At 43.5% G+C, this 26,570-nt stretch overlaps 4 protein-coding genes and 1 long non-coding RNA gene across 6 annotated transcripts; 2 read left to right on the forward strand and 3 right to left on the reverse strand.

Moving 5' to 3' along the window:
• Positions 1–310: 310 nt before the first annotated feature.
• Positions 311–3,846, reverse strand: LOC131103459 (proton channel OTOP2-like). Its single transcript, XM_058049754.2, has 7 exons — positions 3,709–3,846; positions 2,130–2,512; positions 1,800–1,936; positions 1,680–1,738; positions 1,490–1,614; positions 622–1,421; positions 311–560 (listed from the first exon to the last, which is right to left on the reverse strand). The coding sequence occupies exons 1-7, from the start codon at positions 3,759–3,761 to the stop codon at positions 390–392; spliced, it is 1,728 nt and encodes a 575-aa protein (XP_057905737.2). The 5' UTR covers positions 3,762–3,846; the 3' UTR covers positions 311–389.
• On the forward strand, positions 3,831–6,489 carry LOC131103462 (uncharacterized). The gene is made up of 3 exons (XR_013629951.1): positions 3,831–3,983; positions 6,079–6,259; positions 6,351–6,489. It is a non-coding gene; the product is annotated as an uncharacterized LOC131103462 (long non-coding RNA).
• LOC131103460 (tripartite motif-containing protein 16-like) lies at positions 4,588–10,113 on the reverse strand. The gene is made up of 6 exons (XM_058049756.2): positions 9,612–10,113; positions 8,699–8,794; positions 5,992–6,225; positions 5,669–5,840; positions 5,527–5,592; positions 4,588–5,398 (listed from the first exon to the last, which is right to left on the reverse strand). Exons 1-6 carry the CDS (start codon positions 9,978–9,980, stop codon positions 4,860–4,862), a joined length of 1,476 nt encoding a protein of 491 aa, XP_057905739.2. The 5' UTR covers positions 9,981–10,113; the 3' UTR covers positions 4,588–4,859.
• ush1ga (Usher syndrome 1Ga (autosomal recessive)) lies at positions 9,996–19,974 on the reverse strand. 2 transcript variants are annotated; one of them, XM_058049759.2, is made up of 4 exons: positions 19,636–19,974; positions 13,833–14,286; positions 11,818–12,605; positions 9,996–11,228 (listed from the first exon to the last, which is right to left on the reverse strand). In XM_058049759.2, exons 1-4 carry the CDS (start codon positions 19,797–19,799, stop codon positions 11,225–11,227), a joined length of 1,410 nt encoding a protein of 469 aa, XP_057905742.2. In that variant the 5' UTR covers positions 19,800–19,974; the 3' UTR covers positions 9,996–11,224. The 2 variants fall into 2 exon arrangements, with proteins under 2 accessions (XP_057905742.2, XP_057905741.2); XM_058049758.2 differs by having other exon boundaries at positions 9,996–12,605.
• A 1,746-nt stretch (positions 19,975–21,720) lies between these two features.
• LOC131103324 (proton channel OTOP2-like) lies at positions 21,721–25,631 on the forward strand. The gene is made up of 6 exons (XM_058049484.2): positions 21,721–22,153; positions 22,232–22,368; positions 22,439–22,497; positions 23,790–23,971; positions 24,047–24,912; positions 25,008–25,631. The coding sequence occupies exons 1-6, from the start codon at positions 21,754–21,756 to the stop codon at positions 25,176–25,178; spliced, it is 1,815 nt and encodes a 604-aa protein (XP_057905467.2). The 5' UTR covers positions 21,721–21,753; the 3' UTR covers positions 25,179–25,631.
• The last annotated feature ends 939 nt before the right edge of the window (positions 25,632–26,570 follow it).

Consider the following 26,570-nt stretch of genomic DNA (forward strand, 5'->3'; position numbering starts at 1 on the left):
CAGTTTCTAATATTTAGTGTCTGCCAACAAAGATATGTTGAGGCATACCTTTTTACAAAAAGTAGTAATCATTTTGCAAATTCATTGCATATAGTCCTCCTGTGATGAGTTCACTGAATGGCTTGACCACAGAGTCGCCAGTAGAATGTGATATTTAAAGCAATTTTCACCACAAGAAATTGAATTAATCTGTTCCAGGGTCAAATTGTCTCCATCATATAACCTTTACCTGTATAGGAAATATTAACATTGTAAAGAGAAGTTGTATAATCCAATGAAAGTAAAACAACAAACATTACATGACCCAAGGCAGTTATTAAAATTTATTAATAAAATAAACATTTCACAGACTTTAAAAAGAAGCTATTGGACATAGAAAGAGGTCAAAACTATGTGATGACATAGACCTCAAAAAGACTGGCAACTGCGTGCATGCGGTAGAAGATGGCAAAAGGAAGTCCGATATTAACAATAGCAGCCCACATAGTGAACTTGTAGAACTTGATCTCCACGGTGTGGTCAAATTGGGGGCGAGCACCGAAGGCAGGCATGATCCACAGCTGCCAAAACAAGGACAGTAACTAAGTCGCGTGAAAAATGGTGAGCAGACAGTTAACTTACGATGATGTTGGCCAGCAGCAGAAAGGCACACACTTCCTTGAGCACTCTCCTCTTCCAGTTAGGTGGCGTGTCTGAGGTCAACAAGCAGCTGGACTTGTGAGTCTCCATGACAACACTCATCTCTGAGTGTTCCTGGAAGGCACGTGCATTGGTGTGCAGGGCTGCCTCCTGCATCACATGGAAGGGCTCCCGGTGCAGCCCCTCAATTATGAAGTAGTTCTGCAGTCCCAGCTGCACCACCATCAGGACCCCCCAGGCTAGGTTGAGAGCGTTCAGGTAGCTTCGGGCTCCCTTGGCCACCACCGCCACGATGGTGAAGTAGCTGATGATGAACTGCCCCATGGATGCCCCTACTAGGAGCTGCACATCCAGGCTGCGGGTGGGGTTCTTCTCCGAGACATGCTCCCGGTGGTCTAGCCGGTAGACCACGCAGCCGACAACGGTGAACACGCACATGAGGCTCACAATGACTATATTCATGACAAAATGGATGAGGAGTGCATGCGAGTGCTTTCCCAGGTCCTCGTCAGTCATCTCAACCTCGTACACAATGAACGTCACCAGACCCACCACCACGAGGAGGAGGCCCACCATGGGGCCCAGGCATACCTCCTTGGGCCGGAACCTGACGTTACGGTGGCCGTGGTCCTCCACCAGGCGGCCCACGTTCTTCCACATGACGTAGGCCATTGCCGAGGCAAAGAGGCTGTACTCGATGTTGAAAGGGTACAAGTAGTAAAAGGCTTCCTTGAAGGTGCTGCAGGCAGAGTGACTGCAGTTGCACTTGGTGACGTAACTGGCTGGCATGGCAAAAAGAACATGTAAGATTTCACCCTATAGCCTCAGATAGATGCTGGACCTATTCTACCTCTGTACATCTTGTGTGGGACAGTGGTGTTCATGTAGGGAGTGTCCGTCTGGTGAAGCGACTCCTCAGTAACTGCCGCCATCCACACCACCAAGTTGGTGGAAATAGTGAGTGTGAGGCCACACCTGAGCATAAAAGGACAAGTCAGGATCATCATAGCAACACACTGCAAGGAAATAATTCATTTTACCGAGTGATATTTGATTGGAGCTGCACACAGTCTTTGGCATGAACCCACAGAAAGTAAGTCTGAAGAAAAAGAACAGTCAAACAAAAGACAATAATGTTAGAAGAAACGTGTCATGACAACCTGAGTGAACAAGAAGACAGCTTGCACAGCAGGAAAGGCCACTTTGACAGCAGAGTCGCAATGAAGGTAGCCCATGTAGTTGGCGATCTTGAAGATGTCCATGAGGAGACTCAGCAGGCCAAAAAGCACAAGACCAGCTGGGGGAAAAATGTATCATTGAATTACAAATTCTGCTTACAAACATCAGCTCATTTTACCGACACCGGTTTGTTATTGGACTTGTGGTTTGCAGTGTGTACAGCTACTACTAAAAGTAAAGTAGCACTTTGATTTTGATTGATTTAGGCTGTACATGTGTACTCGATGTGGCGCCCATTTGGGTACGTTCACCTCGTAGCCACACAGGCCCAGCGTGGCTGTCCTGAGTCATGATGGTTTTGTTCTTGCGGATGGTGAAGACTGTGTAGAAGAGCATCCAAAGCATGGTCATGAGTAGGAGCACAATGAGGAAGATCTGCTTGTGCACCGCCGTGATGGCCACGCTGATGAAGGCGCTGCTGCTGACCAGAGCACAGCCCAGGATAAGGATGTTGATGCAGATGATACCCGACAGCAGCCAGCCACCGCCGTGATGGGCACGCTCAGCCACCGCCTCCACGTGGTGCACGTACTCCCTGGCGGCCTCCACGTTGTGCAGGTGTTGGATGTTCTCCATCTGGGCCGCCGTTTCGATGTTGGATGGGTGAGCCTCTCCATTGTCATTTGGGGTTTTCCTACAAAGAAACAAGTGGAGATATGTTGAGCCAAATCTTATTTTGTTCTGTTTTTTTTCCCATCACAAGTGGGGGAATGTTCATTCAAGGCATGTTTGCTATTTTCTGTGCATGTGAACACATATAGTACACTGAAGTGGTCTCAATCATCAAGAAGGCTCAGCAGAGGATGTACTTCCTACGGCAGCTGAAGAAATTCAGCCTGCCAAAGACAATGATGGTGCACTTCTACACCTCCATCACTGAGTCCATCCTCACCTCCTCCATCACCATCTGGTACGCTGCTGCCACTGCTAAGGACAAAGGCAGGCTGCAGCATGTCATTCGGTCTGCAGAGAAGGTGATTGGCTGCAATCTCCCGTCCCTCCAGGTTCTGTACGCCTCCAGGACCCTGAGGCGTGCAGAAAGGATTGTGGCCGATCCCTCTCACCCCGGACATAGACTCTTCGAGACGCTCCCCTCTGGCAGGAGGCTACGGTCCATCAGGACCAAAACCTCACGCCACAAGAACAGTTTCTTCCAGTCTGCTGTCAGCCTCATCAACAAGGCCCGGAACCCCACCTGATACTCTTCAGACCCCACCTCTGCCTCATCCTGCCACTTTGACACTTTCATTATATGCGTTACATTAACGCCCAGTTTGGACTTTTAGGAAAAACAATCAGACTGCACTTCCGGAATAACAACAAAAAACAGACTGTGTACATATATTTATACTGTTATTCTGTATATTTTGTATTTTTCATTCTTTTTTTAATAGATGTGTCTGCACCTACTATACCAAAACAAATTCCTAGTATGTGTTTGATCATACCCGGCAATAAACCTTTTCTGATTCTGAATCCACTTAAAACCTTTGCGGAAATATTTGCAAGTTAAATATGACTGTAGTACTTTAACTTTAGAAAAAATAACCTACGAGTCGTTTACAATAAAGATACACAAGTTTAATATGCATTTATTTCATTACATGTAAGGCTATCGTTTAATTCTTGGCATTACATCTCTTTGCGGGTTGGCTGGGAGAAATCACGTGGTTCTACTTACAAAGCGGGTGTACGGCCTCCTCTTCAAGTTTGAATCAGGTAAATGTACTGTAATGTAGTTCCAAATGGACAAGGACGGCTAACTATATTTGGTACAAGAGCTGTAAATTTCAGTCATACACAACAAAACCCAAACTCTAATGTGTTTACCTTGTGAACAGTTTGTTACAGGTCCTTAACATTTTTTGAGCCACAGTTCTCATGATGGTATCCTTCCGCCCACACGCACGCTTAACTTAACTTCCCACTTGGCTTTGTTGTCCTTCTAAAATTGACACGCATAAAAAGGCTCCACAAAGACGAATGAGACGTGCTTCAAACTATCACAATACAGATGCGATGCGGTCGTTTCGACCACCAGGTGGGATTGTTTTCAGCTGATTAATGACGTCACTACCACATCCGGGTTGGCCTTCTCAAATATGGTAATGTAACACTTTCTGCTCCTTAATTAAATGTTTCAATATAATATAGACATACTATAAATATCCGTATAAATGAACAGTGCATAATTTCACATTCAGTCATTTTATTAGCTATTATACCGTATCTATCAGTCAACCCTGTTTTTTCTGAGATACTTCCGTATTTTGCCCTTTTTTTTCGTTGCCCATAAGTTCCTGTGCCAACGGATTTGTTGTATCGAAGAAAAAACGCCATTACAGAAAACGTGATTTTTGTGAATAACTACTGAACTAATATTGATATCCTTATGAATCCATATGATAAAGGTTAATTGGTGACTCCAAATTGTCAATAGGTATGGATCTGAGTGTGATTGGCTGTTTGTCTATATGTGCCCTGTGATTGGCTGGCAACCAGTCCAGGGTGTACCCGGCCTCTCGCCCGAAGACAGCTGGGATAGGCTCCAGCATGCTCGAGACCCTCGTGGAGATAAGCGGTATAGAAAATGAATGAATGAATGATAAAGGTGGTCGTGGTTAAGAGATCTAAATATGTAAATGAAATAAATATAGGATGAATATTTATGGTGTGTCATGTGTGATCGAGTCACTTCTGTATGACATTTAGACCTTCAATCAAGTGTCTAGGTAGAGGTTAAGCACATTGTCCTCCCTTGTGCTTGCAATAAAGTTTATTAAGTGCAACCGCAGTCCTTCATTGGGTCATACATAGAAATGCATGAATATTCCGCAGTTTTCCAGGTCACTCACTCTACCAGATTGATGTGGTTCACAGCCCATTGACATAATTAACAGTCTCCAGTGTTGAGATTGCATGAAAAGGTCACTATCATTCAAGATGGTGACATCATCTGTAAGGCCTAACCATGCAAAGCATCAGTTTGTACTATTAACCAGATAAACAACATTCTCCTTCTTTGATAGCCAGGCAGCCACATACAATGGCTCCATGAAATCAGCCTTGTACTTGTGGAGCAGCATCATAGGTCTGCTCACGTTGTAAAAACACACATGGCCACGGTGAAAATCCACGTACACACCGATTTTTGTGAAATCTGAAGTCTCTAATGGAGTCTCTGTGCCGGCGTGCCAGACGGAAAAGCCTCGGCTGTTCCTCCCAACGCACCAAGAGAAGTCGTTCTCGGTGATGCAGCTGCTAGTTTCTTGGCTCTTACGCTCGATGCTCTTATAGGTGACCCCTACGTGAGCGCCCTCGCCAACAAGCTCCACCTCAATATAGTGCCTTCCTGTGTACAGGCTCTGTGACGTCATCGCCTGGCGCCAGTGCTCAAAGCGGTCGGGGTGGTCGACATAGCTGTGCTGCCAGGGGCTGGTGTTGGTTGCCTTTGTGTTGTCCGCTGTTAGGCGCAGGAAATGGTGAGCAGTATTCGGGTCAAAGGTCAAATTCTTTGTGTCTAAAGAGAAAAATTATGTGGCATATTATTATACATGACAAATACAAAAGGACGACTGTGGAAGGTCAAACATGGTTCCATTTATCAGCTGGTAGGCCATTGACTTCTTTTGATTTTGAGAAGTTTACATTTTAAAAAGTCTTCCAACGTCTCAGGGTCCGGCAACAGAACTTGTGGCGTCTGAGATTTGGCACCTGGATTATAAACAAAGACAATATCATAGTTAAAGCAGACATTGAGGGTTCAGAGGACGTGAAAGAGAATCGTCACCAGTAATTTGAGCATTGATGCTGAGCTTGTCCTGGTAGGAGGTGAGCAGCAGGTCACACAGCTCTTGCGTGACACTGGCTACGACTTGAACGTAAGACTTGATGTGCTCCATATTGTTGATGCTCACTTTGGGTAAACAATCTGGCACTCCCTCCTTCCACTTCAGGTACTCCTACAAGAACATTTTAATCTCATGTTTATTGCCGTGATGAGATTTAACTCTGTGCATACTACCAACATGTCAACTGGCAAAATAAACCCGAGAACATCCCCAATGTGCTCATCCACACGTTATGTAATGTGTCTGAGTCCTGGCATTTTACCTGCAAAAAGGAGACGTCAGACTTAATCTGCAACACTCTGTTCATTTGTGCTGAAGTCTTAGTCAGCTCCTCCCTCCTCTGCTTCAGGTGCGCCTCCACGCCGCCCACCTGCCGAAGCACTCGTCTCTGCTCTGCTTCCAGCTGCTCCACGACCTTCTTCCTGGACTCTCCCACTGCCTCCTGCAGCTTGACAAAGTGCTGCTCCACCTCAGATAGCGCCTCCTCCACCACAGACTGAAAACAATACCAAGGAAACACATTATGCCAGGCATGTCCCATCAAAGCTGCATATTCTTCTCCCTACATTTAGCCTTTTCCCTCTATTCTATTTTCTATTTCTATTTTTATTTGTACTACAGGTACAGGCAGTACCCAAATGGACACCAAATTGGACAACCCTGCTTTAAACACGGGTTGCACCTACTGGTTAGTGCACAGGCCACACAGCTCGGAGACCCCAGTTCAATTCCATTCTCGGGCATCTCTGTGTGGAGTTTGCATGTTCTCCGTGTACTCTGGCTTCCTCCCACATTCCTTTTTTTTTTTTTTTTTTTTTTGTCCCGTCCAGCCATTGGGGCAGATAGTATTGTTGATCTAAATGCCCTTACATGCTAGACAGATTTGCTCTGTGTCAGGAAAGGTGTTGGCTACAACTTCCCTGTACCATGAAATTTTATTTGCCGTTATTTGATGTTTTTGTTATGCCATTTGGAGCAAGAAGAAGAACAGAAAAGAAGAGGAGAGAAGAGAAAGGTGGGGTCGGGGGGGGCAGTAGAGGGAGAGACAAAAACAGCAGCAACAAGAATTCCCAAAACAACAACAGTGACAAACAGAAGAGTTAAATGTCAATGATGGCTAAGGGTCACACTGGAGATGATATCAGTGAAATGAAACAGTCCAACTTACCAGTAGCAATAGTAACGATGAAGACATGACCCATGATAGTAAACACAATTGCAACCATACGGTTACAGTAATTAAAATCTCACTGCTTGACATCATTATTACTGTAATAATAGCATACAAATACTATATAAACATCAGGGATAAGATAGTAGATTGTATAGAGAAGCACCCATGTGCTATGAGTGTCCATATGGAGGTGTGTTGTGTATGTGAATGCGAGTGTGTGAATGTGTAATTGTCACTGAGAATGACAAAAGGAGAGAGACTGCCTTCTACCACCCAGCAAACCCTGCCCCGCGCAGCCAGGTCAAGCCCCCACCGCCAGAGATCCTCCGGCCCCGTGGGTGTGGGCAAAGCCAGGGCCGACTTCCCAAGACCCGCCCCCGAAGCAACTCCCCGAAGAGACCAGCAAGAGGCCATGGAGGAGCAATCCTAACCGGCAACAGGGCGCCAGCAGGCCGGAGGAGAGCCACACCCCCGAGACCAGCGGAGACCATACCCCACTAGGGCAGAAGGGCATCGAAGGCCACACACCCGTGGGAACAGGGGCGCCCCCGCCGGCCGGAAGGGAGCCCGTCCACGGCCGGAGGCACCGCCTCCCGCCCCCCACACACCCCCAGGAAGCAGAACCAGGCCTGCCCCAGGCAACCCCAGGCCTGACCACCGACATAGGACCGCCCCGGCCAGGACAGAAGAGGCCCGGGCACACTGCCCCATGGAGGACCGGGCGGTAGAGATGGAACGCCCTACGCCAGACCCCCGCAGAGCCCCCCCCCCCGTATATCTATATGGCCATATACCCACATACACACCCACACACACATATACATATATATATATATATGTATATATATATATATATATATATATATATATAATTATTATATAATTATTATATAATTATTCCTCCCACATTCCTAAAACATGCTAGGTTAATTGGTGACTCCAAATTGTCCATAGGTATGAATGTGAGTGTGAATGGTTGTTTGTCTATATGTGCCCTGTGATTGGCTGGCGACCAGTCCTGGGTGTACCCCGCCTCTCGCCCGAAGTCAACTGGGATAGGCTCCAGCACGCCCGCGACCCTCGTGAGGATAAGCGGTAGAAAATGAATGAATGCTTTAACACTGACTCATTATTTAGCAAGTCGAAGTGGCTGTTCTTCGCACTTTTGATGCTTTTCCACCAGATACTATGAGGTACTATTTCATTTCCTGAACAAAAAACATAGGGGTGACATTGATTACTGAACATTCCCCTGTGTCGTTGTGGACAGCCAGAAATGACATTTAAAATAAAAACTCATGCTCCACACTCTCTACTGCAGCGGCCCTCGTTCTCCTCTTAGATCAAATTTGTCACTTTTGTGTAAACGAGACGCTCATTCTCATCTATTGTTTGTCAGTGTGTCTCATTCTGACCAATGTGTTCAACACTGAGTTTGCGCATTTTGAAGTAGAAAACTCCCCACCACTCAGGGGAGTAGGGCTGAGCAGAGCAGAGCCAGTACTGTGGAGTGGAAAAGGAATGTTACACCACAAACCACAAAAATAACACAGATTATTATTATCATCAAATTTGTTCACAAACAAAATGTCAACCATGTTGTTTATGTTTGAGGTCCTACCAAGACACACTCTTAAAGGGCCAGCATGCCTTAAATCTACTGCCCAGTTATTCCCAATACACAGGTTTAAATAAACATAAAGCAGTACGTAGAGCTAAAGTGGGGGTCACTTTTTTTGCAACACCCTTTAAACCCTCAAAGTACTGTAAAGCATTGCCAAGTAAATCTTCATACCTTCATGCTGTCCTTGTTGCTGCACAGCTTCTCCATTGCTTTGTCGGCCGTTGACACGCTCTTATCGATCTCCTGGTTCTTTTTCTGCAGCTCATTCTAGAACAATTACAACAATTACCATCCAGTTATGAATTCAAGATGAATTGACCCTCCAATGTAGAACACAAGGTATATTGTTACATTGGTTGCGTTTCTGACTGTTCTATTTGCTTATAGGAAATCATTCATTCATTTTCTATGCTGCCTGTCCTCCCTATGGTTGTGGGGGTATGAAGGAGCCTATCCCAGCTGTCTTCGGGTGAGAGGCGGGGCACTGGTTGCCAGCCAATCACAGGGCACATATGGACAAACAACCATCCACACTTACATTCATTCCTATGGACAATTTGGAGTCTCCAATTAACCTAGCATGTTTTTGGAATGTGGGAGGAAGCCGGAGTACCTGGAGAAAACATGCATGCACGGGGAGAACATGCAAACTCCACACAGAGATGGCCCAAAAGGAGATACGAACTCCGTATGAAATAATTAGGCAGACAGAAATGTCAGGGCAGAAAGAAATTAAGCACTGTAAAGATAAATCAAAATGGGAGGAAGCAAGGTGTTTGTAAAGAAAAACAGACACTTTCATGCAATTTCTGGTTCTATGGTTATTATCACACATTTACTCTTTGCCATGACTGGTACCCTTCTGTGGTGGCATCACAAAAAAAAAAATGAAGAATCACACTTGTGGAGTTTGAGTTGATGCTTAATTGGTAAATTGTTCCAAAAATTAGGTTCAATTCCAAATTTTGGCTTTGAGATTCCACTGAATTAGCATTTTTATTGTTACGTTATCAATATTGATTATTATCAATAATGGTAAATGTGCAAGTCAGTGCAACTTAATGTGTGTGTTTTGTGTTCAGACCTCAATATGAGCGCGGGCCTCCCCCACAGACACGATGGCGTGACCTCCGTGCCCCTGACCTTGACAGTCGGAGCACAAGCAGCAACCGTCTGTCAGACAGTAGTGCTCCAGCAGAAGGTGATGAACATCGCACCTGCTGCAGTCCACCTGATGTTGCGGCTCCACCAGACGATGGCTCTGGAACTTGGCATTCTCCAGGTGAGGTCTGAGGTGATCCTCGCAGAAGGACACCAGACAGGTCAGGCAGGATTTGACGGCCTTGCAGGGGTCGCCCATGCAAGAGTCGCATGGCACATCTTGCTTGTCCGTTGTTTGATCCCTCGTATGCTCCTCCATGTTGAAATCTTCCTCACTGTTAGTTGTCGTCATGTTTGTTGTCCAATGTTGTTTTTTTTAACATGGTCAGCCCCTTCTGAGAGTGTAAGGAAATACTTCCAAACCACGCCTGTTATTTTGTACTCATTTTGCACCCCTCCCCGAGTTTACGCTGCCTGACTAATCTGAGGACTTGCACACAGCCTCAAAAGATAAGAGGAGGAAATGACGAGTCCGGATGAATGCGCTTCCTGCTGCACATTTGGTGTTTGCTCTGCTTGAATGTATTATTACAGTATGTGGGAGATAGTGTTTCATTTTAATGCACTGTTTCCTCACTACTTGATATGCAGGCTGCAGTGACGCTGTGTTATGTGGGTGGGTGTGTGCACTGACGCATCGGCATAAGCGTAAAATTGTCTACATAAACACTCAATATGACGTACTCACTGAAAGTGCACTTGATCTGTGCAAGAGCAAAAGCAAACATGTAGTTTAATGCATTTATGATATATCAAAATACTAGAACATTCAAATCAAATTATAAAGACAGGCATCTGTTTTTGTGCATGATGAGAATGTTCAAAGATAAGGCTGACATTATTTATACCAATATTGACTCAAGGTGCACTATATATTTCTACACATATGCAAGTATTATAAGTAGTGATGTCCGATATTGGCTTTTTTGATAACCAATATACCAATACCTATACCAATATGTGTAACATCACATATATTTTTCTTGAGTAACTGAATGCACTGACTGCATTTTGCTCCAATCTCCGCAAATACTATGTACATATGTGCTACATGCTCTACATCGCTAAAAGGAAGATCCCCACACTGATATCACCTGTTGTCAGATTTCTAGGCTGATCATTTTTTTTGTGGACATGCCTAATTATAAAGGTTTCCATGGTAAATCAGAGCCAACCAGGTCATATCAGGTTTGCTGTGAGTGTAAACATGGCCACCAAATACAAATGAACATAGAGGAGCATGCAGGATCATTTCAAAAGAAAATGCATGTCAAGTGTGTTTAGTTGAAAACAAGAGACATTTTAAAGTGAATGCACAGGCACGAGCCATGCAGGCACATGACGCTTGGTTGACCCCATTGGGGAAAACATGGTTAAAGAAAAGTGTGGTCAATGACCCAGCAAGTTTGTTCAACTTTAAATATTTGCATAGGTCACCTCCAGTATTCCTTTATGGTCTGTAAACATGGAAGGAAGATCATTTAGTTCTCTCAGTTTTGTCTTCATGAAGTATTGGTACTCTGACTTCCATTTGAATCATCTGCACAACAGAAAGAGAACAAAGGCCCACCATAAGATTTGCCATAGAAAACCACTAATGCACTAATTCTGTGTGCAAGAGGCTATTGTGTGTGTAGATGGTGTTCGGATCTGAGTTTAAATTGTCATTATAGTTCATCCACATTACACTGTATATAATTAAGTTTTGCATGATGATTGGATGGAGACAAAAGCAACTAGAGTATTTTAAAAGACAACATTTAAAAGCCTGGCTGCAGACCTCCCTGCTGACTAATGTAATAGTAGTCCGCACATAGAGCAGCTAAGTAAGCAGGTCATGGTTGGAAATGTGACTCTCCTGACCTCCATCTAGCAGATCCAAGACTGCAGACTTCCATTTTAGTCACTGTGTTGAAAGGTTGTGTTGAAAGGTTTTTTTGTAGCAGTAGAATCCCTTTTCATGAAGTGTTTTACAGTTGTATTTGACAATGTACATGCATGCACGCGAAAGAAAAACATACATGCAGGCAATATTGTCACACTGTTACACTGATTCAGACACCTTTGCATTGGATCTCGTTAAATTGTGCAGGTGACCACATTGGACACGCAGTAGGAAGTGCACTCACAGTTCAGTGTCCTCAATGGACTCTGGGTCCTCGATGGTTTCCAGGCGTCTCTGACAGGCATCTAAAATCTTTTTCCTGGGTCCTAAAGGGATGTGGATGCTCTTGAGGTCATGGTCAGAGCACAGCAGCAGTGCTTCCAGGTCGATCTTCTCCCTCCTGAAGATGGAGAAGAAGTCGCTCATACTCTGTGCGGCCAAGAACACCTCCAACGGGCTGGTGTGGGCTTCATCATCGTCGTCCAGCCCTAATTCCACCTCCTCCCAGGGAAGCTCATCGAGGTTCCTCTCCTGCAGGCTGCGAGCACTCCCGATGCTGTCCTCATCCAGACTGCGGTGGGGATGCAGCCTGCTGCGGAGACGCACCGTGTTGCCCATATCGTCAGCTCCCTCTTGACCATTCAGGTCAAACATCCCCCCGCTCACGTAGTTTCTCCTGAAGACCATGGTCCCCAAACCAGGCCGGTTGAACAGGGAATCATGTCCAGAGTCTGTGCTGACCTCTGAGTGGTCCACATAGTTTCCATGGAGGTCCGGCTCACTGATGGCACGTGAAATGGTGTCGTCGTCTCTGGGGAACATGTCACGGATGTTGCGGCGACCATATTCCTTGGGGTTGACGTACGTGCCCGGTTTGATGAACATGACATCGTTGCCCAGCTGGAGTCCAGAGAGGGAGCGCACACTCTTCCTCCCATCCTCGTAGATCTTAAAGGTCCCGTCTCCTTGTTTTTTCTTCTCCAGCTTCTTCTGGATCTTTGTCTTCCCTCGATTCGTGGCATGAAGGGTAGCCTGGCAACACAGCAAGCAGATGTACTTCAGTGACATGCAATCAAACAATGAACCTTCATTTTTTCATACAGTGGTGCGAAAAAGCCCTCTTCCTTTTGCCTCTTTTTTTGCACATTTGTCACACTTAAATGTTTCGGATCATCAAAAAAATACCACACACAGGGCCATGTAGTTCTGGAATTTTTTCCCTTAATAATAAAGAGTTTAATTAAAAAAATGCATTTTGTGTTCAGTTGTGTTTGATGATCTGAAACATTTAAGTATGACAAAAACGTACGGAAGGGGCCAAATACTTATTCACACCACTGTATGTACAATATGTTGGTGGTTAATCATTCCATCTATCCCCTTGTCTATCCATCCTCTGTCTATCTGTCTTTCAGTCAGTCTGTCTGACCATTCACCCGTCTGGCAGTGGGACCCATATCTGTTGATTTGTCTGTCAGTCTTTCTGTTTTGCTGCTTAATAATTGTGCTCTTAATTAATTATTCTATAATTTTGACCTTTCATATAAGAAAAAGATTATCATCAAAATTATTATTTAAAGATTGTGTCATGTCATCATTGTGTCATGTCACATTTAAGCCACTCAAGTGTAGTGTACCTGTGCGAGGCATACTTTATTAGCTACAAATCACAGGCCATCACCAGCTCACACATCATTCCACACCGTAGTGGATAAGACATTACCAACGTATAATGCAGAATATTAACCAACTACTATGTGTATGTGAGCTTGAACCATGTGCAAGATGGCTGCGCTTCCTGAACTGGTTCCTCTGTACTCAGGCAAACAAACTTCTTATGGGTGTGTGTGTCTATGTATGTGCGAGTGTGTGTGTATATGTGTCTTGTTGTTGTCTTTCTTTTTTAACATGTAAAGCACTTTGTGCTACATTCTATGTATGAAAAGTGCTCTACAAATAAAGTTTGATTGATTGATTGATGTGCTTGCCATCCATTTACAAAAAACGCAAACACTATTCATCTCTGTTAAGAAAAAAACACTTAAATAAAACCTATACATACACAGTTAGTATGTAATGTATTGTTAAACTATCATATTTGAGCTGTGTAAGATAATGGATACCTATTTATCATCCGTTTGTCCATCTGTTGTTCCATCAATTTGTTCTTCCTATCATTTAGTTGGTTTATCTTTCTAGCTGTCTATTTGCCTCTCGGCCCATCCTCTGTCAAATGTTTAGAGTGGACAAGTAAACAACCTGAGAATATGGCACACTGACGGCGGCTGTGTTGAGGTTGTGTAGCTTGTGGCTAACAGAGCCGCTGCTGTAACTGGAAAAGCTCATGACATCCGACAAGGATGCTTCAGGTGCCTCCTTTTGGAACTTCTTCTCCATACGCTTGCGGTGCTTCTTCTGCATCTTGGCGCACTCTTTGATCCGCCGCTCGGCGTCTCGGAATGCCCTGTCTTTTAGCTTGTTGACAAGCTTGGGGTTGAGGCCCGTTTGCTTGGCGGCAATGGAGTCCAGGTAGCGGACGCAGTCCATGTGGTTCTTGGTGGCGGCCATGTCCAGTGGCGTGTGGTAGTCGTTGTCCAGGCACCATACATTGGCGCCAAACGACACTAAAAAGAAAAGGCAGTTGTGGTGACCGTTGGCGGCGGCCAGGTGGAGCGGCGTGTTTCCCCATATGTCGCACTTGTCTGGGTTTCCTCTGTGGAGCACAACGACTTGATTAGATTGATAACTTTGACAAGATACTTGATAATAAATTACTTCTTGCACAGGCAAATACAGTACTACATCCAGTATGGTTCAATTCAGTATTCTTTTATCAACACTGTTCATTGGGTACCAGTCACAGCATGATCAGCAAGTTCATCAATGAGGGGCTGGGCTACCATGTCATCATCATGTCACTTTTGTTTACCAGTACACAAGAACATGGTCTCCATCCACAATAAACCTTGGTGTTGCATCCATGAGAGTCATGCTGTAATTTGACCTCAGGCTTGACACCGCTGCCGCTTCGCTGCCTGGCTCGTGTTTCAGACGAGGGCTGAAAAGGTTTCAGCTGCCTCGGAGCGCATAATTGTGCATGGCGGATGATGTCACGCCACATTCCCCAAGTTTAATCAGGACTGGTTGGACAAAGTGGGTATTTCATGTGTGGCTCCTTCATTGTAAAATAATAATTATGCAGTATATCCATCGACTGTAAATACTAGTCTGACATACGTACAGTATTTGGAGAATAATAAGTGTTCACCCTATTACTTTGCAGTACTACACACCACAGTATCCACTTTGCTGCAGTGGTTCATTGTCTTCGTGCCCTCAGTCTCAGATCTCAGTCACATTCTCTTCTTATGTTGTCGTTAGCGTGTCTCATTCAGGCCGATTTTTCTTTCCCATGGTACCATTGAGACGTTGAAAGAGCACTTTGCAGTGTAAAAGCAGCATATGAGAGGTGTCCTTTGGCCTCAATGAGGCTACTATCTCCTCCAAAGGTTGAACTGTCAGGAACATAAACATGCTATAAATGAATGTCAACAGATGAGCTGCTTTGTTCAGGTTTTATTTGAAGTTATTTACAACGTTCCCAGCTCTGGATTACATAATGTCATAACATGGGGGGTTGCTTTACGTATTGTAATTTATGTCCCACACCACTGAGCGCAGGAGAGGGTCGTCTCCTCATTGGTATCTCTCGCTTGTTCTTCATTATATTATAGGGGCGTTTACTTTCTATGATAGTGTAGGTGTTTGCAGAACATGGCATCTTCCCTATGAAATTGTCTTCATTATCATCCAATGGAAGCAATTTATGGTTACCGGGTGTCAATCACTGGGACGTTATCATTAGAGGAATACAATGTCCTTGGCACTGAAAGCTCTTGTTTGCACTGATTCTGTGGGAAATAGCAGACTTAGCAGAGTAGCTGACCACAATAATATACTGCATTTAGTAAGAGCTGTTTTCTAACATTGGTGTTGTACATGTTTGTATACGGTATATTACCCCAAATCACTATGTGGAAAATGTCAAACACAATCCATTCTTGATTGTTTTCCCCACAGGAAATAAGTTAATTCTTCTCCTCCATTGTCAAACTGTCTCCATCATAAGAATTACCATGCCCACTATGTTGTACATTTGCAGTAACCATATGCTCTACAGTTATACATATATACAGTTACATATACTTGACAAAATGACTTCAGTGAATAAAGTGATATTAAGGAATCATATTGCTCATGGTCGGCTGCACGGAGAAAGAGTGGTGCAGGCCACACAGCTAGGAGACCCAAGTTTGATAATCTCTGTGTGGAATTTGCATGTTCTCCCCAAGCATGTGTGGGTTTTCTCCGGGTATTCCGGTTTCTTCCCACATTAGCATAGGTTAATTGGTGACTCCAAATTGTCCATAGGTATGAATGTGAGTGTGAATGGTTGTTTGTCTATATGTGCCCTGTAATTGGCTGGCGACCAGTCTAGGTTGTACCCCGCCTCTCGCCTGAAGACAGCCGGGATAGGCTCCAGCATGCCTGTGATCCTCGTGAGGATAAACGGTATGGAAAATGAATGAATGAATATTTCTCATGCTGAACTGAGCAGCCACATGGAAAAGTTCCAGTACTTGTTCCTTGGTTATCATCACTGTGACACTCATGGTGACATTGCAATAAAAGAAAAGCACCAAAAAAAAAAACAAATTAGAATTGCACAACTTTTAAGGCATTTGATTATGGAATCTGCATTGTAATTTCCGTTTAGTCCAACTGTGTCAAATTTTGCAAAAATCCCTCAGCAAACCTTCCCATGGAATGTTTCTGTAATCTTTTTAGTGCCAACTAAAACACATTATTAGCATTTTTGTCTTTATAAAGGCAGCATTTCAGACACAATCGATGTCATTAGATGGGCTCATCTGTCATTTTTCCTTTAAGAAATGAGTTAGGACATGAATTATGTGTCCATTTTACTGAGTCCTTAATTAGAAGGCTTTCATAATGGGCCCATTTTTCTGACTGGCAAGCGAACCAGGTCAGGCGTTAACGATGAGCCTGTTGTGTTCCTCCATCATCATCCTGCCTCACGCGGCTCACGAATCCCAACACCACCATTCCTTTCTGTTAATTTTATCAAGTGTGATCTTTTGTGATAACTATTGCCTTATAAAACTCAACTCTGCTTATTAAACTGTCACATTTTAAAACTCAGCATAACAGGTGAGGATTTAGTGAGGTGTCATAATTCACATGTTCTTTTACAGGCCGTTTTACTTGCAGTTAAATATTGAAGAGGGGACGCATGGCTGAAGGGCATTTAATGAAATACATGACCTTGAACGCTTCATGAAACAAGCATGACGACTTTAAAAATGACAAACTATTTTCTGTCATCTCGAGTCGTTTATAATCTGTGGTTAACCATGACCATACTCTGTAAATAGCCGATTAAATGTCATGAAAGCATTAAAAACCATGTTCAGTCAGATCACTTTGAACGCATTAGTGCATCCTTTTCAATTAATTCTGGCTGGAATAATCCTTAAAGCAATGTAATCTTACTTTATGCGCCTTGAACAAAGCTTCACATCTACAAAGAGTTACTAAACAAGAAGTTCTACTGTAGTTTTTGTACTTTTTGTGACTTTTCAGCTTGCAGTCATGTGTTGGCACCACGTCTGGGACTTGCTCCTCTTGGTTATGTTAATACCCCATCACTGCACCTTAAATGTTCCCTCGGGGCCACATTGTTAACATAGTAGACTTTTGGATAGTTGAACTTCTGTTCAGCATCTTATCTTTAAGCATAGATAAAATCTTGTGACTTGTTGTCTCCTTAAAAGAGCAACATTAAAATAAACAATACAAAGTGTTGGCATCCTTCCCGATTTCTTATTTTTTTGCCACTTTGTCACACTTAAATATTTCATACCATTTAAATATGAGTCAATGACAACACAACTGAACACAAAATGTAGTTTAAAAAATATCTTTCTGATTATTAATAAAGAAAAAAAATCAAAAACCTACATGGTCTTGTGTTATTGTGCCTTGTTAAAACATTCCGTATTTTCCGCATCATAAGGAAGGCACACCGGATTACAAAGCACAGTCTCAATTACAGGGTCTAGTTCTGTAGTTAAGCCATAAGGACTGGTCGTATTGGACTGGTCGCCAGCCAATCACAGGGCACATATAGACAAACAACCATTCACACTCACATTCATACCTATGGACAATTTGGAGTCGCCAATTAACTTAGCATGTTTTTGGAATGTGGGAGGAAACCGGAGTACCCGGAGAAAACCCACGCATGCACGGGGAGAACATGCAAACTCCACACAGAGATGCCCAAGTGGAGAATCAAACCCAGGTCTTCGTGATCTCCTGACTGCGTGGCCTACATGCTAACCACCCGGCCTACACTCAGTGTATTTTTCATTAATCTTCTCCCACAAATCCATCAAAGTCCTGATCTTCTGTATCTGAATTGAACAGTTGGGCAATTTTGCCATTAAACATGCCGGGTTCCAGCTCATCAATGTCAGAGTCAGTCTCCTTGTCAGGTGGCTGTTCAGCAATGATGCCGGCTTTCACCAAAGCCCAGACAACAGTTAAAACAGATACCTTAGCCCAAGCAGCCACAATCCACATATGGTGACCTAACTCGCCCTAACTCTGCCTCTGGATTTGCAGTCTTTCATCCATCAAGCATAGTTTGGGCATGCTTGATGTGAATGTTTTCAGGAGGCTTTTGGGAACATTGCTCCAAGTGATGAAGATAGCTTCACCAAGGGCATCAACTGTCTGGAACTGATGGCCATTTGTATAAACTTCCCTTGCCATCCATTCCCAAATGTTCTCTATGGGATTTAAATCTTGGGAACATGCGGGATGGTCCAAAAGAGTTATTCCCCCTGAAGAAGTCCTTGGTCAAGCATTGTGAACTGCAGCATTGTCCTGTTGAAAAACCCAGCTGCCCGCTGCAAAATCTGCATGTAACCGTTTGACGACCTTGCACCACCAGAAGCTTCAGTGTTCCAATGAATGAAAAAGCACCTCAGTTCATAATGCCCCCCCCCCCCCCCCGTTCCATTTTTTTGTTTTTGAAACCCTTTTCCCACAGATGCCGTCTGATGATTGTTGCGCTGTAATCGGCACCATTCAGGGCCTTCATTTGGGTCCAGGACCACCCTGTGTCTTGATGGACACTTCATTTGGGTCTACCACTTGACTTTTTTGTTCTGTAATATCCTTTCCAAAAATGTAGAATGACTGTCTTACTGAGTCCAACCTCAGCAGCAATGCCAACGCGAGAGGCCTTGCTTATGCAGCTCGACAATCCCACCACGTTCAAGAAGAGAAAGCTTCTTAGCTTTAGCCATCAGGAGGGCTAAATGCCTGACAGAAAATTAGAATTCTGAGCAAATCTGTTTAGCATGTAAGGGCATTTAGATCAACAATACTATCTGTCCCAATGGCTGGATGGGACAACAACAAAAAAAGAATTCTGAGCAGATTTGGGCTTTTATAGCCTGTGATCTTAAGCTTTTGATCAGCTGAAAAGCAACCTATTTCAGTTTAGTATTATTATTATTTTTTTTAATTACAATTTCCAAATGTTTTTTGTCTCACTCCACCTTCTTCTTCTTCCTTCTTCCTATTGTAGCTCAGTTCTGAGTGATAATGTCTGATGTGGATAATCAAATTCCTTTAGTACATGTGGTTGTGGTTGTTTAAAACAAAGTAAAAGGACCGCACCAAATATTTTACTTGTAATTATCTTTGTATTGTTCACATAATTACTATAACTACCAAACTAAATGTATTTGTTTAACACAATGTGTGTTAATTGTAGTTTAGCAAGTGTGTCTACAGTAATAAATGATCTCAGGGACAGTATATTAGGAACAGCAGGCAAACTGACATTGCATTACTTTGCACCATTGCAAACTACAATCATAAATGGTTTAATTATTTTTTTTCATCCAGCTTTTTAAAAAATATGGACATCATAAAGTGGTCCTGTGTCAATTTTTTTACTACCCACCCCCTCGCCACGATGAGCCGCAGAGCCTCCAGGTTTCCGTGGTAAGCCGCCCATAGCGTCGGGGTCATGCCATCCTCATCCGGGGCGTTGAGGTCTTTCCGAGTGGCCTCCTTCAGCAGGTCCAGGTAGCCGTCCCGGGCCGCCTTGTGGTACCTGTCATTCATGGCGACCCCTTAATCCGCCCTGCTCGACTCCATTCGGCGTTATCGCCTCCACGACCGCTAATATTGTATTCATCGTTAATATCCTCATCGTGGAAGCGGAGTAGCCCACGCACCGACACACCGGAGAGTCGGTGTCCGGATGGGCTGTGCGCGTCGCGGGTTTCCAAGGGACGTTGACGACGCGCACAGCCTTGCTGAACAGTGCTCCCCGTGGCCGTTATGATATTGGCATCACTTTCAATGCACAAGTGTCAATACTCACTTATAGTATTGCAAAATAAACATGTATACATTACATCAAATTGCATACATTTACCTTTGCAAAAATGCAATGCTCAGTTTTGATGGAACATCATTGTGGTTGGACTTCATTTCTGTTTTTAATATTATAATAATATATAAACAAAATTAGCAGGGTTTCCCCAAATGGTTTCCAGATCAAGTTTGAATGAATAGAAGCTCATGTGGTTAAAAGTCTGCCACATGTTTTCTAGCAAATATGCTTTTTGAGTCATTTATTGATCTGAAATGATATTGTAACAATACATGTTGACGTTTTGGGCTGAAAAAGTTAATAAAACGGTAATCAAAATATTGAAGACAGACCTTGAGTATGATGCAGTACGGACATTACAAGCACAATAATAAACATCAAGATAAATTATGAGCATTATTATATTTGTAATGGCATGTTTGGATGAGACTTTGCAGGTGTTGTCAATTCATGTTTTATCTGCAAATCTGAACAAAAGGTACTTGAATGAGAATACTTCCTTAAAAATTACCTTTAGTCACACTTGACTGAAATCAAATAATGTCAAAAATGCTCCCAATTAACTCAACTTTTGAGAAATAATATTTCCTCATGAGGAAGAACTGTGACTCGTGTGTTGTATCATGTTCATTGTGTCATTGTCCTTATTTATAGAACCTTGGCAGATATAATGCCAACCAAGGGCGTAAACATGAAATGTCATGTATAAAAGAAAGGGAATAAAAACCACCTCAGCCCTACCCGGAGAAACATGTCGTAAGGCCGCTAATTAAACAACCATAACAAATGGATGCAGCTGCATGACAAGGGACAGAAATAGATAAGATCATAGATTAGACGGATGCTGGCTGGGGGGGATTTCATATGTCTCACCCCCGAGTACATGCATATTTAATCTGCATCATCTTCAAGCATAAAATCAAAGATAGGCAAATGATGTTGGCTTTACACGCCGACTTCAGCTCGTGTTTAGATTGTGAGGCTCAAGTTAAAGATCATATCTTCTTTGTCTGTGATAAAACCCTCTACTCTAACTTGATGATGAAGGACCCAATGTTATCACATATGTTGAAATAAATGAATGAATCTCTGTTGTTATTGATCATTAAGATTCATTGTAATGGCAATGCATAATAGGCACAAGTTTGGAAAAGCCGATCAAGAACAAGGAGCAGGTTTCTCCATACTGTAGCATTAGTAAGAAATCGTTTTTCTTTGAAACATCTTTTGAACTTTAGATGAATATTTTGCACAAAACAGTCGGTGTTTGGTCATAATATGGTGATCTGCTTATAGACGATTTATTGACCTTCGTGCCTCCTCCAGCTGTGTTTTGGATGCACATAAAAAGGGCGGACGCTTCTGCATCCCGACACTCACACCTCGCCAAGTCAACTTGCAGGTAAGCTCTGACCTCCATTTTCATTTCCTTTCCCATTGAATGACTGATCACTATTTTTGTAATTTAGCAATCGGAGGTAATGCCATTTAACAACCTACGCAACTAAACCGGTGTGTTGTGTTGCAATACCAAGTGCCAATTATGTTCACGGAAAACTTTCAACAAGGGCGGGTTTTTTAGGGGAAGGTAAAGGGTGAGGCTGTAAAACCAGTCACTTCTCATGCAGACACGAATGCAAACAGTCACTCACTTGTCGTCCGTTCTGGCAGGGAGCAACCATGTGTTTGAACAGCGGCTACCCATGCAGTTGCTTACCTGATGGGGGCCCATGCGAGCCCTGCAGGACCAAACCCGACATGCAGGGACACGCGCACTTGCCAGGCGCCATCAGCTCCGAGACCCTGGCCGAGCCCAGTCCTACCACGAAGGAACGGGACAGAAACTGGGGATGGATTTTGTCCGGTGTCATTTTCATCAACATCCTCATGCTCGGGATCGCTCTGGTGAGCGGCAGCGCCTATGAGCATGTGGACATCAGCATGTCTGACCTGCAGGTTTTCCTCGTTGTTATCCTCATCCTCACCTGCATTTGGATGATCTACTACATCATCTTCACAGCCAGGATTGAAAATGCCGTGGCTTACAGGGACGGGCATGCCGGCCCCGTGTGGCTCAGAGGTATGTACTGTACATATTCAGATGTTTATTTTGGTCATGATTTAAGGATTAGTCTGTAATGATATCAACCACCTTTAGGGGGAATGGTGTTGTTTGGATTGCTCAGCATCATCATGGACATTTTCAAGATAGGGACTTATGTGGGCTACCTTCACTGTGAGTCGGCCATCTACGTTGTCTTTCCTGTGGTGCAACTTGTTTTCATTATTGTGCAGGTAAGCATCATTCAACTACTCTGCTAATTAGACCTAAGATCTGTTTAATAACTATGAAATTTGTTTCCAGACGTACTTTATGTGGGTCCATGCCAAGGACTGCGTGCAGCTCCAAAGGAACCTTACACGGTAGGCCTTTTTCTTTTTACTTTTCAATCCTTAAACGTGGTAGGACAATAACAAATCTGTTCCGGGATGCTGGACAACCTCATTGTAACAGATTTCCCACAGGACAGGGTTTTCCAAAGAAAATAATGGAAATAAAAACAACCCAATTCAAAGTCAGAGTCACTGAAGCATCCTTAACATTCTTAAGGCTTAAAACAAGCTAAACATGGTTCATTTGAATGCATTAAACCAATAGAGGAACCCAAAGACAAACACAGACTTCATCCGGTGTCGCTTTGTGAACCAAGGTTTAAAGTGACGTCGCACATGACAATGGCTCCAACTGGTTGAGCGACTTTAGAGGCGTATTTTCCCTAAAGATTATACTTACCTTTCTGAATTGTACGACCTCAGGGATGTTCCACTGTACTGTCACTGCACCAATCACAAGTTCTTGGGGATTAACACCAGTTCCACCCAAGTGTAATTCAACACACAAGCCCATAGAAAATACAGTCAAAGATCAACCAGTGGTTCCCAAACAACACAATCTGGACAGATAAAGAAGGCCTGGCTGTAAGCCCAGGGGCATGCCTCAGGCTATATCTAATGTTTTGTGGATCATTGAGTTCAGACGTTTACATGTTTAGCAACATTTATTGCATACATCAAGTGTCAATCAAGTGTGAAGATAATAGGTTCTGTCTCAATTATACGTGTTATTATCTTTGCAGGTAGGGCCTGAATGAAAAATTAGAGGCACCTTTCTCATGAGAAAACGTCTTTAGCTTTGTTATTATTATTATATTGACATAAAGCAGAATAGTAATATTCTAGTTGATGTAACAAAGCTATACAGGATTTATGTCACATGTTTACCCTTGCACAGGTAAACATATCTGAGAAAGGAGAAGGAAGAATTGATGGATCGATAGATTTTCCGTAAAAATATAAATGTGATTTCCATGAAACTATGTCGAGGAGAACCCATTACACTTTGGAAAAGGAAGATACAGGAATTTATATTCACCCTTTTGCATGACTGAAGCATCAACCAACACCTTGGAATTTTAATGGTGCCACCTGTCTGTTCATTGCCTTCCCTGAACCAGGAAGTAGCCTGCTTGTTAACAAACACAAACACGCTCTGGGAATATTTGGTGGCCTCTGTGCTCTACTGAGTGACATATAGCTACGCAAGAAACAAATGTAATGGTTACTTTTGCATTGTACTCCATATTTGGCAACATCACTTCTTCTTTAACGCCAATTGTGCCTTATACTGATTTTTTCATTCTTCTTGCTACATGCAGCTGCGGGCTGATGCTCACCCTCTCCATTAATCTCGTGTTGTGGATGGCGGCGGTCACAGACGAGTCACTTCACCAAACATCTCACCCAGAAGAAGAACATCATGACAACGACACACATGAAATTGAGGACGATCACAGCAACGATACGCATAAACTCTCTGGACGGAGCATGTACAGCAGAGGTATGAAACGGGGCTGAAGCTATTAGAACACAAGCTGGCTAGCACAACAATAACACCTCTTCTTTCCCATCACAGCGAGTTCCAGTGAAGGCGACTGCAAGTGCAGCCACACTTCATGCAGCCTTTTCCAAGAGGCCTACTTCTACTTGTATCCCTTCAACATTGAGTACAGTCTCTTCGCCTCGGCCATGGCCTACGTCATGTGGAAAAACGTTGGTCGACTCGCAGAAGCACGCGGCGCGCACCACCACAGCCACGCCCACAAATTCCATTTGAAGGACGCACTGGCCGGCCCCTTGGTGGGAGTCCTCCTGGTGTTTGTGGGTCTGGCGACTTTCATCGTGTATGAAATGAATATGAAGAAGGCAGACGACACTGAGAAGCGAGACCAAGCGCTCATAATCCACTTTGTCACAAACATAGTCATCGTAGCCCTCATGCTGGTGGCCACCCTCATCGGTGCCACCATCTACAAGCTGGACCGCAGGGAACACGATTCTGAGAAGAACCCCACCCGCAGCCTGGATGTAGGCCTCCTGGTGGGAACCTCCATGGGCCAGTTCATCATTAACTACTTCACCATCGTCGCCATGATAGCGTCCGGAGCACCGGGCCTCCTGAACAGACTCAATCTGACCTGGGCTATCCTGATGGTGCTCCAGATCGGCCTGCAGAACTTCTTCATCGTTGAGGGTCTTCACAGGGAGCCTTTCCACGAAGAGGAGCACCATGAGTCCGTCCATGTGGTGGCAAATTCCTACGTGCTGGAGAACTACCACAAAGATGTGAGTACCCTGGAAGGATCGCAAATAAGCTTCAAGCCCAGCCCACACGTGGCACCAGTGAGCCCGTTTGGCGTGCCGCACTACAGACACAAGCTGACCTGGAAGAGGCGGGTACTGAAGGAGGTCTCTGTCTTTCTGCTGCTGGCCAACATCATTGTGAGTTCCATTCGCCATAACACACGGCTCTTTGGAAGAAAAAAAAACCCACGGCCTTCTTGACATTTATTTCTTCTCTCATCTTTCGTCTCTAGCTGTGGATCATGCCTGCATTCGGGGCTCGTCCCCAGTTTGACCACCCAGCCGAAGCAGAATTCTACGATTTCAACATGTGGGCTGCAATCGTCAACGTTGGACTTCCTTTCGCCATCTTTTACCGCATGCACTCAGTGGCCAGCCTCTTGGAAGTGTTTGTCAACTCCTAAGTTATTATCCTATTCAGGGTACCAGCCTATCCTGGCTGACCTAAAGAAAAGGGGTGTACACCCTGGACTAAATCATAAGGCTGACATGAGATGGACAACCCTTCACCCTCACGCTTAGGGCCATTTTTGAGTGTTCAGTTAAGATATCAGAGTGTTTTTGGATTGTGGGAGGAAGTACCTGGAAACCCATTCAAGCACAGCAGAACATGCCACAAACCGCTGTGCTGGCCCACCCAACTCTTTCTTTCATACCAATGTGAAATTATTTTTTCTCATGACTAATATTTCCTGTAAAGTTGTGACTGATGTTATTACATTCATGTTTTTTATGAAGGAATAAAATTATTTTACCATGTAAATGTTTAATAATTGTCAGATGTTGGATAAATTGATAAATTGAACTTATAGTTTATGCATTTCAGCTTGACAAAAAAAATAATAAAAATTGATTAAAAGGTGGTGGTGATGATTGCCTTCATTAAATTTCACATTAATTTACCTAAGGGAAAAATATTCCTGTCTTAAAAAAGATACTTTCAAACCAGTTTCTAACCCGCTTGACATGCATAGTTTACTGATATATAAAGTAGGCAGCCATTTTGACTCATAAAGATTGGACATATGTTGACATGTGTTGACTTTTAATAGTGTATTGCGAATAGAGTCGCTCCTCCTGGACAAGTTGGGTGGGCTCCGTTTATTGAACACAACAACACTGCCAAAAAACCCGCCAACCTCGACTACAGTCACATTTCCTTGACGTCATCCGTGCACCCACTCTCCAGGCACGACCAATCAATTTACACTAAATGAAACTGTTACGATAGTAGTTGCTTGTAATAGTAGCTCTATACAGTTTTATGAATATATGACAAACAAACTCACCTGGCACACAGATTCACTTCGACAGTTCACACAAGGTCAAGTCCTCACCAAGAAAGCACATACATTTTGACCCAATTGAAATAGGTATGCATCGATTTTAAGTCAGGCAAATTGGAAGACAACCCATCCATCTTGCGAAAAGGTGTTTTTTCTGTTATAAAATAAACAAGAATTAAATTAGAAATAATACAAAATACATGTTAACTATATTAAAGTCAATTCCAGGGGCAGCCAAAGAACTCATAAAAAGTGATTATTGAGTTGTTTCTTCAATTTAAGCTACATTGTCAAGCTACTCTTTTAGTCTTATTTCGCGTGTTTAAAAGCGCGTAATCGTTCATAAATTTTTCGACCGTTGCCCCCCCCCTTCTCATGAAATGGACTATTTCATGTTATTAAGGAAGACGGAAGCAAAACAAACATTATGTTGTGCCTTGAAGAAATAGCATAATGATACCATAACTGCTACACTCTGACCAGTAGAGAGCACTGTTGTACTGCTAAGGA

The sequence above is a fragment of the Doryrhamphus excisus genome, linkage group LG16, assembly GCF_037039965.1.
Source record: "Doryrhamphus excisus strain RoL-2023G ecotype Guam linkage group LG16, RoL_Dexc_Guam_v1.1, whole genome shotgun sequence".
Lineage (NCBI taxonomy): Eukaryota > Metazoa > Chordata > Actinopteri > Syngnathiformes > Syngnathidae > Doryrhamphus > Doryrhamphus excisus.